The sequence below is a fragment of the Vanessa tameamea genome, chromosome 28 (genome assembly GCF_037043105.1).
Source record: "Vanessa tameamea isolate UH-Manoa-2023 chromosome 28, ilVanTame1 primary haplotype, whole genome shotgun sequence".
NCBI classification, from domain to species: Eukaryota; Metazoa; Arthropoda; class Insecta; order Lepidoptera; family Nymphalidae; genus Vanessa; species Vanessa tameamea.
Window position 1 is genome coordinate 183,816 of NC_087336.1, and position 15,565 is coordinate 199,380.

Below are 15,565 nucleotides of genomic sequence, written 5' to 3' on the forward strand. Positions count from 1 at the left end.
ACCGTGAAAAACCGGTAAGAAACTCTTTACTTACTCTTTTCCAACATTTGAAATGAGCTCCAAGCCTTTTTATTATCTATATAACATATAATATGCTTTATTTATTAATGTTTTCTTAACAACGACAAACGATTCGAATTTATGAATCGGCAAAGTTAAAAATATTTGCGAAATGTTTGTATAGAAACGGACGCATGACCCAAGAAGGATTTATTGACTTTGCGTACTCAAACACTTCACGTTGCAAGCTCATCTTTACGTCTCGTGATCATACAATGATTATCACTGATTCTATCAAATTGATCAATGCTACTGTGAATATACATAACATTGTTGTAAATATATTGTGACGCAACAGTGAGTATTCCTACTTTGTTGAAGACATCCCGAAGGGAGCTTCAAGATTGTCAATAGACCGGACAGTTCTCTTTTATAAATATCTGCAGCATTACCCCAAAGTTATTATGCCATATGACATTATACTATGAAAATGATCAAAATACACTAGACGAGCGGTATCAATATCAGTTAGTTGTCTAACTTTTCTAACCGCGTATGCTGCATAGTTGACTATTTCTCTTAGAATCCTTGATTCACACCCGGTCGGGAAAACAAGAAGTTATTAAGTTTTTGCCGAGAAATTCTCAGTAAACAGCCCGGAGTCTGCAAGGCGACGGTGTCCCCGTACTCCGGAAACAACGTAACAGCGCTAGTTAAAGCGTTAAAGCCTCAAGACTTTCTAGTCTCATTGGATTGTGGTCCCATCGGATTATTAGAACGAGAAATAAAGATTTAAAACACAGGAAGTCGTTTACACATAGTATTCCAGTGTTAACGTTATTAATAATGCTATATAAGAACTACGAATGTGTTGATTGCTTCACAATAAAATACACTAAAGACTGGAAGTTATACGAGAAGTAATATCTATTGAAGTAATATTATAACAGCGAATGTTATGTTGTAATAATGTTGTCATTTAATGGCCGCTCGTGTGGGATTGCCAGCGGATAGAAAACCAACCATAAATAATGAAATGTTTTTATTCAAAAATACTTTAGTAAGTACTGTTGGGAGTCAAACGTTAACACTGGGTTGGGATTCGAAATTGTGTAGCACGAAACATAAATTATAGAAGTTGATTATTTTTATTTTTATAAATACATTAAAAAACACTTTCACATAGGTTCTTGAAGTTAGATTTAAAGAGTATAATCACACAGGAATATGCATCACAGATGCATTTTATCGTAGTATCACAATATGACAATATTTTTATTAGAACATTTGTTTGTTTCAATTAACACAAGACACATAAAAATGTTAAGCACTAGCTGTGCCAGCGACTTCGTGCGTTAAAAAAAGTTATTGTTGTAGCCTAAGTTACTCCTTATTACATCTGCTATCTACCAGCGAAAATCCGTCCAGCCGTTGCAGAGATTAGCCGGAACAAAGAGATCGACAAAAATGGAAAAAGATGTTAATTTGGTTAGAACGCGTGCATCTTAATCGATGATTACGGGTTCAAGCCCAGGCAAGCACCACTGAATTTTCATGTGCTTAATTTGTATTTATAATTCATCTCCTCCTGTAGGAAAACATCGTGAGGAAACCTGCATGTGTCTAATTTCAACGAAATTCTGCCACATGTGTATCCAGCAACCCGCATTGGAGCAGCGTGATGGAATACGTTGCAAACCTTCTCCTCAAAGGGAGAGGAGGCCTTAGCCCAGCACTGGGAAATTTACAGGCTGTTATGTAATGTAATGTAATATATGCATATATACACTGACTATGTTCTGAGCGTATTAATAAATTTTATGTTTTAATACTCTACGTGGCATTTATAAAGTTAAGCTCCGATCTTATTCATCATTAAATGCATACTACGTTGCATTCAATGTAAGAAGGTGAGGAGACTTTGCCCATCATTGCTGCAAAACTGTTAAGTGGCATATGTCCGAAACGAAGCCTAAACGCTGTAATCACTTCGTTTCTGCTCATATTGGTAAAGACAAACCACGGTTTTTGGCACAAACTTGGTTGTATAGTTTTGTACCAGATTCCTTTAGTTAATGACCTTTCATCAAAGTGCTCGCTCCAAAGTCGTATGACATTAGCTTTAACAATATATAATCATCGTGTGAGATATATTATCCACTCCAGGTGAGGTGTCCTTTGACTTAATACATTTTTCTAATTCATGTAAAGTTATTTTTAATTCTAATTTGTCATTTCTGGATGTAAAATATTGCTTTTGAGTTGGTGCGTAGTCTGGTGTAAGGTTTCTTAACAATTCGCAAGCTGTATTCTCGTCAATATAATTTATTTGGGGCTTATAACCTTTTAACCATTTCATTTTGTTCCACAACTCACTTTGGGATGACGATTGATCGAAGGAAGAGCATAGATTCTGCCAAGACTGTGAACGTGCCTTCAGTATTACATTTTGGAAAATCCCTATTTTTTTCTGTAAAAGATTTAGATTATCAGGCGTTGGGTTGCGGCGAAATTGTGAAAGTGCTAGGCGACGCTCAGCTACACATTTGGAAAGCGTTTGATTCCAATAGGTTCGTGGATTAAATTATTACTAGGGTGTTCGCAAATTTTAGTGAATGGGATGTGAATGTCTGCAGCCGTATTCAAGTAGTCTATAAATTTATTAAAATCGTATTGCAAATCATTAGATAAATTGACATCGTTGTATAAGTTGTCTAGTAGTTAGAAATCCAATCAGCTTTTTTAAAATTTCTACGCACTTTATTTTTAGATTGTATGTTAACGTTTGCGTCAATCTTAATAATACAGTGATCGCTACCTAACATTTCGTTTAACACTTTCCAATTAAATTTGAGAGCTATATACGAAGATGCGAACGAAATATCCGGAGCGGATTGTTGAAGTACGTCACTCACCAGTTTGATCCTAGTTACCTGACCATTATTGAGTGTAATGAAATTATTGTCTGACATTAATGCGTTTAAAATTTGATTCCCTCTAGAGTCAATTTTATTAGACCAGTTTGAGTGGTGGCCATTGAAGTCGCCACATAACAACGTGTTTTTGTTTGAGAAAGCGAATAGATGTCCCCAATCTAGTTGACAAGTGTTGGCAGATGGGGGACAATATAAAGATATAATATTTTCAATATCATTGCAGTTGAACAGTTTTACTGAGATAACTTCTATACTTGAATTACGAGTAGGAAAATTAAATACCTGTGATTTTATTGACTTGTGCGTAAGTATAGCAACACCCCCATAGGAATCATATCTATCCTTTCGGTATATGTTGTAATTGTTAAGTCTTAGTTCACTGTCCCGACAGTGTTCTAACCAGGTTTCACATAGCAAAGCAACATGGATTTTTTCTTGACATAAAAGATTTTCTAATAAAATTAATTTAGGCTTAAGGCTCTGACAATTCAAATTTGGTTAATTTTGATTAATTTATCTTTGGACATTGCTGTTTTTTAGGAAATCAAGCAATACGTTTAAAATCGGCCAGTCGGATCTATTAATATCTATACACGCCAGGATAAACCATTCCATGCAGCACTTGAACGTTGCTAACATTTTTGACTGTAATGTAATTTCTTTTAGGAATACTATTTCTTTCAATTTTCTCAATAATTCGTTAAAATTGAAGTCTTTCTCTGAAACTTCCTTTTTCTCCTTCTCTGCTGGATGCTTATTGATGTTGGAATATGTGCCCTCCATATTTATACAGGGTGTGTGAGCGACGACGGTCGATGTCTCCGCCACACATATCTATCTGGGGCGCACAGACTCAACTGTCTTAATACATTAGCGTTATGGACTATACCTCTGAATACCTTAAATACATAGATAAATCTTATTTTACAATGACATTTTGCATATAAAGCTGAGAGTATACATACATATATATATGTATGTAACCGTTATAAGTAAAAACATTACCACCAAGAAACAGTTTCAACACATCAATAATTATTCAAAGAAATTATACGGTGACGTCCGGCGCGTGCGCAGACTGTTAACTTCGCGTAATTATTATGTACAGTATTACGGTTCGGGGAGAACTGAAGAATGCGTAATTGTGTTAGATGGTGCCATCACCACCACTATGCTATCTGATATGTTAATGTGTGAACAGACATCCTTTGACCTGCCGCCCAGTGACTGTAACCGTTTGACCGCGATGGTTCAGTAGATAATATCTAGATCTAATCATTATAAGGTTACGGGTTTAAATACGAGATAGTTAATAAATCTATTCGACTGTCTTGTAGATTTCAATCTGTTCAAATTGGGTGATTCAAAATGAAAATATTCTCAATTCAAGTAAGCTCATAATATCACTTTTGAATCGTCGTGTTACAGTACTGAATTAGCACCGGTTCGGAAAGTAGAGTCTACCGAGAAGAGCCGGCAAGAAACTCAGTTTCTCTCCCACCGTTTTAATTAAAAAGTATGGCAGCAAATTACAATTAAATTGATATCCTATTTAGAAATCAACAAATACTAAGTGACAGAAAACTACAAAGCTATATAGGTACATTAAATGTACACCAGACACACACACAGTGTATTTTGAAAGTAGTTTTAGTATAATAATATTATTATTACATAATGTAAGCCTATAAATTATTTTATATAAAATATTTATAAATAATCATTTAAGGTTGTATAGCTTTTAGCTATTGAGTTACATTCAATCACAGAATTATATAAATGTGATGAATATTTTTTGGTTTGACATTTTTATAATAAAAGTAGAGGAAAAATATTTTTGAATATGACATGGGAATTGTTAATCTGAGTTGAAAGGCGGAAGATAATGGATGATTGTAATAAAAACTGGAAAAATAAATATTGTAAACTATATTAAATATTGTTAATTATTTGACGTTCCCATTTACTTGAAGCTAGGTCTTCAATAAGTACTGCGCTTCGGAGTTTCACACGCGTATAATTTAGGCTATTCACGTGAAAATCGCGAATATCACGCAACTGACTAACGTAAGTTAATCTCTCTTAAATTTTAAATTAGTATAACGATTTATTAACAAACGAATTGATAACAATATATACAAATATGAATTAAAAATAGTTACTGTATAAAACTTGACCGCGAGGAATGGCGGCAAGAATGCTAGCAGCATTTCCCCGTTGAATCGCAATTCCGATATCCTCTGGGCTAAAAACGAACCAGCCCTCCTGTCTCCAGTGGAGGCAATAAGGCGAGGTGTTATACTTTTGATGAAACTTTTTGCACCACTACTCCAAGGGCCAGGTGTTTCGACAGCAAATGGGACAAAAAAGTAATTTGACATAAGACACGAATATTTAGATCTTTTGCTTCAGCTTTTTCCGCAGCGGCACCGGCTCTTAAGCGTCAGCGTGATAACATCATGCAGTTCTCTTAAATATGTCTATGCTAGCAATATCATATATGACTCGCACACCGTCTAGTATGTTAATGTTGCTAACCTTATTCATATGTGTCAGAAACCTTCACGCGCCAATATAAACAAAACGAGCATTATAAGTATTTTTATATTTGTCTAGTTTGAATCTTAACCTTCACTTCTAAAAGATGATCTATGTGTCTGTCTATGTTATTGTACTTCTTAAGCGTATGAACTGATTATTTTTATGAACTGATTAGATTTGATTTGAACGAAATTGTTCTTGGCTATGATTAAAGAAAATCTATTCAAGTATTTGAAAATCACCTGAAGACCTACTGAAGATCTTCTAGTCTGATCGATTCAAAATTTAATATCCTTTACCTGATGCTGCAGCAGCTTACCCAACTCCTCACCAACATAAATAATATTTAGAAGTATTTTTCGGTTTTATTAACATTTTTAATTATATTTTAACTCTACATTGTATAAAACATAGTCGTATCAATCCGTACGCTTAAATATTTTGAACTACACAACGGATTTTAGTCTGGTTTTTATCAATTTAACAGAATGACTCAAGAAGAAGGTTTATATCTATGTACATAAAATACATGCATATTCTCGTAGAGAAAAGCCGAAAATTTCAACTTTTCTAGCCGGAAATACCTTCAACCTAAAGGTTGTATATACACCCTTATTTAACTAGTATATTAATGTATGAGATGTCCTTAGAATGTATTTATGTATAAATTTCACCAACATATATAACGTAATGTACGATCAGCGACAACCCACGGTCTAGGACGAGTCTCAAACGCGAATTCCAACGACTAAGGGTACAGGTTTTCTAGATAAAGGTGACGTGCGAACAAACAGCCAGCTATTTTATCTAACCCCAATCAATTGAAACTTTGCTAATGAAAATAAACATTCATAAATAACGTTGCATGCGAAAATTCCTACCGGGAATCGAATCTGATACCATCTCGCGATTAATCTCTATGCTAATGGGACTTTTTTTAAGACTTGTATGCGTTTTATTTAACTCTCGACTGGGTTCAAGTGTAATTATAGTTTTAAAATCTTTATGTAGTATAGTAGGGCTTTGTGCGAGTTCGTCTGAGTAGGTACCACCCACTCATCAGATATTCTACCGCCAAACAGCAGTACTCAGTATTGTAGTGTTCCGGTTTGACTACAGGCACAAAGGATAACATCTTAGTTCCCAAGGTTGGTGGCGCATTGGCCATGTGAGGAATGGGTAATATTTCTTATGATGCCATTGTCTTTGGGCGGTGGTGATCGCTTACCCTCAGGTGTCTCATTTGCTCGTCCGCATACCTACATAACTCCTAAGCAGTTGAAAAGATTTCATTGTTATTTTTTCATGGTTAGTTTTAGTTGGCGCTGCGATCTGTTAGTAACTAAAATCCTTATTTCGCCCGGAGAAAGTCGGGCAGCTAGTTATAATATTAAATCTTCTGTCCTGACTGACTTTTAACACAGACAAAACTCCCGAGTAGAAATATGAAATTTGGAACACAGGTTTAGTTCATGGTATAAGCAACTTAACTGAGGGATATTATTGTAAGCAATAGTAATTTACATTTATTTACTTTCAAATAATAATCAAAATTTTATATCGGTTGTTTTTTATAGTTTTGGTGACGGATGTTAGATTATTTAGAAATTGTAAAAGAAACAACTACATCATAATAATTTGTTTACTTTCTCAGGTATAAAAACAGAAAAAAGGAACAGCTTTAAAATACAAATAGCTACTCTACTTAAGTACAACACTATGCATAAACAAATAATGTTTCGGATAGATTTTTATTTCGGATATCCGATAGTGTACGGAGCTGGAGGATGTTAATAACATCCCCGGTTGGAACGGCTACTATACCAGAGTTCATATTACGTAACAATGTCAAGACCTCTTTGTTGCGGAGCAGTTTTTGTAAACGTTATACGTCACAGGAAATTATATCTCTGTACGAAACACAGTACTAAGTATTGCTGTTTCCTATTGGCACATGCAGGGTTCCTCACGATGTATAATTTCACCGAAATGAATTATAAATATATCACATGAAAAGTTCGAGAAGCTTCCGTTGGTTTGAACCCGCAATCTTTGCTTAGATTCACGTGTTCTAACGAGTGGTCACAGCTCTTTTCAATTAATGCAATTATTAAAACTTAATTACCATCTAAGCAGTGTACGTGGTCGAGCAAAACAATTAATATAAATCACACAGTACTACCAGCGTAATGTTCAAAGCTTTGTTAGTAACAGAGCGATGCTCTGATAACATCTGGTTCCGTATACTGACTTATCTGATCTTAAGAGATAACGAGCGTATACAGAATGTTTATGTTTATAAACTTTAATAATTATTTAAAATTTAAATATTTCACTTCGGTATTAATACTTAATTAACAAATTTGCATATCTATAATTTATGTTTTTTTTTGTAATTATCGTGTTAATTTATAAAGTACTACTATGGTACATTTATTTTTGTCTAAATACTGTTTAGTCAATATATAATGTGCTTGGTGTGGGCTATAATTGGAGGAGAATACATTTCAAACATTGCTGCACGATGTTATGTTGTCGTGGATGTGTATCCTTTGTTGGAGATCCTTAATAAAAAAATTAAGGCTACTTGCCTTTAATTATTGGAAAAATTTTAATACTACGTTTCTTGATAGTTTACGCTCTGGACATTCAAACCGGTGATAGCTTTATATTAAATTTTGCAAAAGATTATCCGGCCTATTTATTATCTTGGAGATAGAGACTCCGGGACATTTCTGACGAAGTAGGAACGTACAATTGCGTCACAATATATTTACAACAATGTTATGTATATTCACAGTAACATTGATCGCTTTGATAGAATCCATGATAATCATTGTATGAACACGAGACGTAAGGATAAGCTTATAAAGCCAATTTACAGACTCCGTACAAAACAATAAATCTTTTTTGGGGCAAGGTATTCGTTTCTATAATCAAATCGGGCTGATATTTTTAATTTTCCCGATTCATAAATTCAAATCGTTTGTTACAAAAATAATTTAAATAAAGCATATTCTCACATTCTGAACCGGTGGCAGCTTTATATTTGATACAATACTGTAAAATTGGATTGGACTGGATTCAAAAGTACACGTGAATGCTTACTTCAATATATAACATATATTTCGTATATTGTAAGCAGTAGTGTATCACGCAGTCGAAGCATATTAACTCGTAAGACATAAATATATATATATAAAAAGTCGGTCTGTGAATTAAAAAATGACAACAGACAACCCGATAACTACAACAAACATCCTGACAGGATGCGGTATATTTTTTATAACTAATAATAAAACAGTTGTAACGTATCTAAATATATAATAAATTTACATTGTAAGGAATATTATATCTACGATTCAATGAGCGACTGAAAATACTTTATAACTTATTGACAGATATATCTGAATTTATCTTAGTCTCATCATTCAAATGGATGAATGTATTGTTATTAGTTTAATTAGTTTAATAGAAATAAATATTCAATTTATTTTAATATATGATATGAGAATACCGTGTACACATGCTTAGGAATGTAATCTAGCTCAAAATTGTGTACGTCCGTAATTGTAATGTATGTTCTGATCGTATTCTGTTTGTGTACCTCTGATAAATAAATAAAAATAAATTTAATGTTAATAAACTTGTCTCAGTTCATTGTAATCGAAATAATGTTATAAACTTAATAGCTACTTGGTATCGCTAGTTGTCTGACCCGACTTTGTTCGGATGTAAATGGTATTTGGGTACATTTGTTTACTATTATTTATTTTAAAAAAATATTCTGAAATTACAGCGCCATCTAGCGGGTCCGATCTAAGTCAATCAGTGTTCAAACACAATAATCAATTTAAAAATTAAAATGTAAACTGATCATATGCATAAAACTATAAGAAGAAAAATATATTTATTTTATTAAAGAATCTAAGTTTGATTTATTTTTTATCAAATAAAGGCTTTTTTAATTATAAATGCTATCAAATAAATATTCACAGTTGCCGACTTCCCCCGTCAACCACTTTTATTTTAATCTAGATTACCGAGGCAGGTCAAAATGTCCCCCTCTCTCCATAACATATTCCACTGTGCTGCTCCAATGTGGGTTGGAGGATTCACATGTGGCAGAATTTCGTTGAAATTAGACACATGCAGGTTTCCTCATGATGTTTTCCTTCAGCGCCGAGCACGAGATGAATTATAAACACAAACTAAGCACATGAGAATTCAGTGGTGCTTGCCTGGGTTTGAACCCGCAATCATCGGTTAAGTTGTACACGTTCTAACCACTGGGCCATCTCGACTTAAATGTCCTAACGCATATTGCAAATGAAAATGTGTGTTTGGTAATTTGTTCCGCCTTCGAGTAATTTATATTTTTATAAATATTAATTAACCAAGATATTATAAATTAAGATATTACGTTCCTTGTGTCTTTAGTTACACTGGCTCACTCGCCTTTCAAACTGGAACACCACAACACTTAGTACTGCTGTTTGGCAGAAGAATATCTAATGAGTGGATGGTACTAACCCAGACGGGCGTGCACAAAGCCCTACCACGAAGTGAATATGTGAGTGCATGGTCAATATCCATCCCCCACTTATCCGAGTGCGTCAGTTTCTATTCAGACGGGTGGACACAACTCTACAACTCTGGTGATGTATGGGTATAGCCATACCGGTTTTATTCGTGACATGGGATTCAAATCAAAATTAAAAATATACTTTCTTCAAGTAGGCTTTTACGAGCACTTGTACAGTAACGTAAAGCTACCACCGGTCCGGATTGTACCGAGAAGAACCGGCAAGAATCGGTGGTTGATTTATGACAGTAACTAATTGTAATGCGTCATTGAAAAAAAGTCTAAAATTTCTATTCTTTAGTAACGATATCTGCGATCGAACAAATGATATACCAGAACGCGTTCACAGTTCGTAGCGGTACTTTAATCGCTTAAAATAATCATTAAAACTTTAATACGTTGACGTTTCTAGCAAACCTTCATGAGATATTAAATTCCAGTGTAAAGTATTCGTCATTCTCATTCTCCTAAGCTGCTTGGAATATCTTAATGGCTCATGTGGACAGCTGTTACTCTGTACTGGCTTTAGTTAATTCTGATAAGAGGTGCTTCATTATCATTACATATTATAAAACAAAGTCGCTTACCGCTGTCTGTCTGTCCCTATGTATGCTTACATCTTTAAAATTACACAACGGATTTTGATGCGGTTATTTTAATAGATAGATTGATTCAAGAGGAAGGTTTATATGTATAAAACATTCTCAATATACCTAGTAGAGAAACACTGATACTGACTGATTTTAAGCAATACAGCATTAATTCTTATCCAATTAAGTACCGTAAGTACATTGCGAATTTAATATAGATCAATATGGCCCTATACAGCATGTATTTGAAATTAATATTTTCGAAGATATTACAGATTTAAAAAGCAGGGACATAGCGGTTTGTATTGTCTAATGACTGAACGTTGTAAGACATTCTGTAGTATATTTAGTATCAGCATTGCACCCGTGCGAAACCGGGGCGGGTCGTTAGTTGTTTATAAAACAGATAGGGCAAACGGGTAACCTGATGGCGAGTGGTCACCACCGCCCAATAATATTGGCTAAAAAACATGACGGAACAAATTTAAATCTTAATTTTATCAGTACGAAGTCGACACAGTACACCACTAAAATACTAAAATATCATAAAACGCAAAAAGTTATAAAAAAATATACAATAATAAAACTACCACTGCGTTCCGAAATAAAGACTATTTCACACGCTATTTACCGCGGCGGAGCGGAACGGGCATCGAACCTGCTACCTCGGACTTACGACCTTAGTATGTAATTATAGTGAAATTATATAAAAAAAAACATCTTACAACGATCATCTTCTGTTTGTACGTCGTCTTAAAGTATGTCGTCGTATTTATTTTTTTAACTATCTGTTGATTCTTTTGTATAATCAACTAGCTGCGTGCCCCGACTTCCCACACAAAATATTTCATCGAAATCCAACCGTTTGGGAAATTATTTACATTCATACGAACAGAGGATGTTCGATGAGGATATAGCCCAGTAGCTAGAACACATGAATTTACCTTATAAATATATCGGATCAAGACAGACAAGCACTTACATTTAAATAGGCTTAAATTTGTTTTTATAATTCATTTTGTGTTCGTCAAAAAATCGTGAGGAAACCTGCATGTGTCAAAAATCTACGACACGTTTATCTAGCACGTATTAGAGCGCGTAGATCAAATCTCAAAACGAGATGACGCATTTTCCCAAGCCCAAGCTCCAAGTGTTTCAACTCCAAGTATTATAGAATAAGTAAAAAATTTCAAAAGCTTCGAAAGATAATGAGCCGTGAGTCATGAACTAAAATTTTTTCTTATTGTAATTAAGTATTATTACCGGCTGAACCTGCCGCTCTACGACGAAACAACTACCCCACCCCAATTGTGATTAAAAAAAAGTAGCCTATATATCCTTCTTGAAACTCAAGCTACCTGTGAAATTTTATCTAAATCGGCGGTTTAAGCGTAAAGAGGTAACAGACGGAGTTACTTTCGCGTTTATAACATTAAGGATGTTGGCGAGTATCCCTGGCCCTGAATATACGGTGTGACGTCATAGGATGGCATAATTAATTATATCACGTTATTACATACAATGTTTATAATCGAGACTATTTATTTTACATCATTATGTACTTATAAAATTATTGCTATAATTAGTTGTTTAATAATTTACATTACATACATGCATAAGCAGCCTGTAAATTTCCCACTGCTGGGCTAAGGCCTCCTCTATCTTTGAGGAGAAGGTTTGGAGCATATTCCACCACGCTGCTCCAATGCGTGTTGGTGGAATACACATGTGGCAGAATTTCGTTGAAGTTAGACACATGCAGGTTTCCTCACGATGTTTTCCTTCACCGCCGAGCACGAGATGAATTATAAACACAAATTAAGCACATGAAAATTCAGTGGTGCCTGCCTGGGTTTGAACCCGAAATCATCGGTTAAGATGCACGCGTTCTAACCACTGGGCCATCTCGGCTCTCATATCTTAATTAATACTATTTTATTTGGCACACTATTTAAGACTGGCACAAACACGTATACCTACTTCTTTTTTTTTAAATATAGATCTGTCACGAGAAATAATGAGACGATTGCGAGGTTATTGAAAAATATATTTGTTGGAGAATTATTATAAAACGTGAATCTATTTTGTTATCTTAAGCTACTGAAATTACAATAGATAAAAGTAAAGCATTATATGTTAAAGTAAAGTAAAGTATAACATACGCGTCACGCACTCACAACGAGTCCGTCTTACTCCGAAATCGCATAATATGTTTATCATTAAAACTGATTAATTTTATCCGCTGACAACATTATTATTCATAATGATAATTTTAACATTAAATCCGTAATATTTTAAACAAGAATCAAGTAAAACTCGTCTGACCTTTGCAACGAGTGACATCATCCACATGTCTCGTCATCCGTGTATAAGGTAAACATTTTGAATAATAGAAAACCTGAGGTCATATAAACATTTTAATACTATTACTTTCCGGCACATTGAATTTAAAATTACCTCGCTAACGATACTAGCCGAGATGGCCCAGTGGATAGAACGCGTGCATCTTAATCGATGTTTGCGGGTTGAAACCCAGGCAGGCACCACTGAATTTTCAATGTGCTTAATTTGTGTTTATAATTCATCTCGTGCTCGGCGGTTAAGGATAACATCGTGAGGAAATCTGCACGTGTCTAATTCCAACGAAATTCTGCCACATGTGTGGATGTTGTTGGCATGGTGGATACCAACCCGCATTGAGGCAGCGTGGTTGAATATGCTCCAAACCTTCTCCTCAATTTCAGTGGGAAATTTACAGGCTGTTAATGTAAAAAAATGGCACTAGTAATCTACTTTATTAAATTTTAAAATGATTGACTGAAAACGCACTAAGCCCTTAAGTGCTTGCTTAACGGCTTAGTGTTAATTGTATACAACTTGGTATGAGAACGTGTTTATAAAGAAAATACTGTTTATAATGTTTCCGTTGAGGTAGCTTTAAATTTAATTCAACACTAACATGAATCGAGTCGAATCTAGGGGTTCATTTCCTCTCACCTTTCTGCTTCAGTGCAGCTTACTAACAATATTTTCCTAAACCGAGGTATAATATTCAAATTCGACGTGTGCAAACTCAAGAGTGACGTGGTTTTCAGATCTTCTATATATTAATAGACGGAGACAAAACAGTACGGTCTCTTTTCCTCTGTTTGTCAAACGATTTTCTTTTTTTTTGTAGCTATTACGAGCTTAAGTGCTATCAGTAAAAAAATGAGGAAAAAAATATATTCGAAAATTGTAAATCTATACACAAAAATACTAAGTAAACCAGAAAAGACCCACTTAGTTTCTTTCACCGATTCTTTTAAAATCTGCGGTGGTTCTTTCAGAATCGGTGGTTGACTTTCGACAGTCCATAACTAATTGTAATGCTTCTATATTGAATGAATATTTTTGACTTTTGATTTTGACTTTGAATGTTCATTTGTTTCAGGATCTGAAGCACAGATCGAGTGCACGCCAGAGTACATGCGGGTGATTGTTCCTATGGATGGAGACAGGAAGGTCTCCTACCTCGACCAGTTGAAAGGTGAGCTTGTATTATCCTACACCTTTACTAATCACCATTTTCAGTAGAAACCAATATATTTTAAAGATAATTATTTATTTAACTGATAGGCTTAAAATGTCCCACTGTTGCGTCGTTCGACCTCCAAGCAGCTCAAATGCGCCTCAAATCAGAACTCATCGTTGACAGGAGAAGAATGATAAACCCAAATTAAAGACATTAAGTGCAGTGGTACTTGTAGGACTTCGTAGCCACTTGGTGGTAGTCCAGCCCAGGTCTGGAATCTAGCATTGCTTGTGTAACTACAGGCACAAAAGACTTATCATCTTAGTACCCGAGGTCCGCCTACCTATATCTTAAAAAAGATCAAAAGGTAAAGTTTCACCCGCACCACCTAGATGTCCATAAATCCACAACAGCGCGATTTTTAAGAGAAAGACTTGGAAACCTTCGAGAAAAGAGCGTACTCATTTCTTGAAGGCCGGCAACGCACCTGCAAACCCCCGGTTTTGCATATGTCCATGCATATTCCATAAGATGACCCTCCTTCTTATTTGCCACTATAACATAAAAAAAGGTTTCCTCAATCTACGTTTAAGATCCACTCGTTCTGTTCACTGCGTCTGATATTGACTAAAGCATGTCTACTTGCTCCGTGTGGGTTCACACACGTTAAAACTTACTGCTCCTTCTCCGTGGATCGTAACTTGATGTGTAATGTAATCTATAAGGAAAGTGAACTTGTTCACACGTTTTCATAATTGCCACTGAATTGTTTTTGTGGGAAAGTTAGATTGAAATCGTCTGAGTTATACGAAACTAGTTTATTTATTTATATATTTATTTAAGCCTCATTTATTCCTTAGTGTAATAATAGTAATAAGAGATTTTTTATAAATCTAATTTTAACTAAGGACCTCTCGACGAGTACAGGCCTCCTCCAACTCACTCCATTTTTTTCTGTCTTGAGCTATTCTCATCCAGTCTTTGTTTAAGAACTTTAAGAGTTCGTCTTCCCATCTTTCAAGGGGGCGACCACTTTTCCTTTTTCCGGGAGGGCCAGCCCATGCAGTGATTTTTCTAGTCCATCTCTCTTTTTCCTGACGTGCAATGTGACCAGCCCACTTCTACTTTAGTTTCTTGCAGTGGGTTAAAGCATCAATCATTTTTGTCCTGTCTCTTATTTCACTGTGTCGTTTTTTGTCACTGAGTTTTAGGTTTAGAATGCTTGTCTCCATGGCTTCATTCCATGACATTCTTTCCTTCGTGTGCGTATTGAAGATCCAGGTTTGACTTGCATATGAGAGGCAAGGTAAAATACATGAGTCTAGGACTGTCTTTTTTAATCTTAAAGGTAGATCCGATTTTAAAACTTCTTTGTGGCTCCAGAACTTGTACCATGTCA

At 35.0% G+C, this 15,565-nt stretch overlaps 1 protein-coding gene across 1 annotated transcript in view; it reads left to right on the forward strand.

Moving 5' to 3' along the window:
• The window catches only part of LOC113395356 (uncharacterized), a 68,994-nt gene that overhangs the window by 40,665 nt on the left and 12,764 nt on the right, over nucleotides 1–15,565 (forward strand). The window contains exon 3 of the mRNA XM_026632958.2: nucleotides 14,086–14,181. Within this exon, the coding sequence (XP_026488743.2) occupies nucleotides 14,086–14,181 (96 nt within the window). The remainder of the gene's footprint in view (nucleotides 1–14,085; nucleotides 14,182–15,565) is intronic.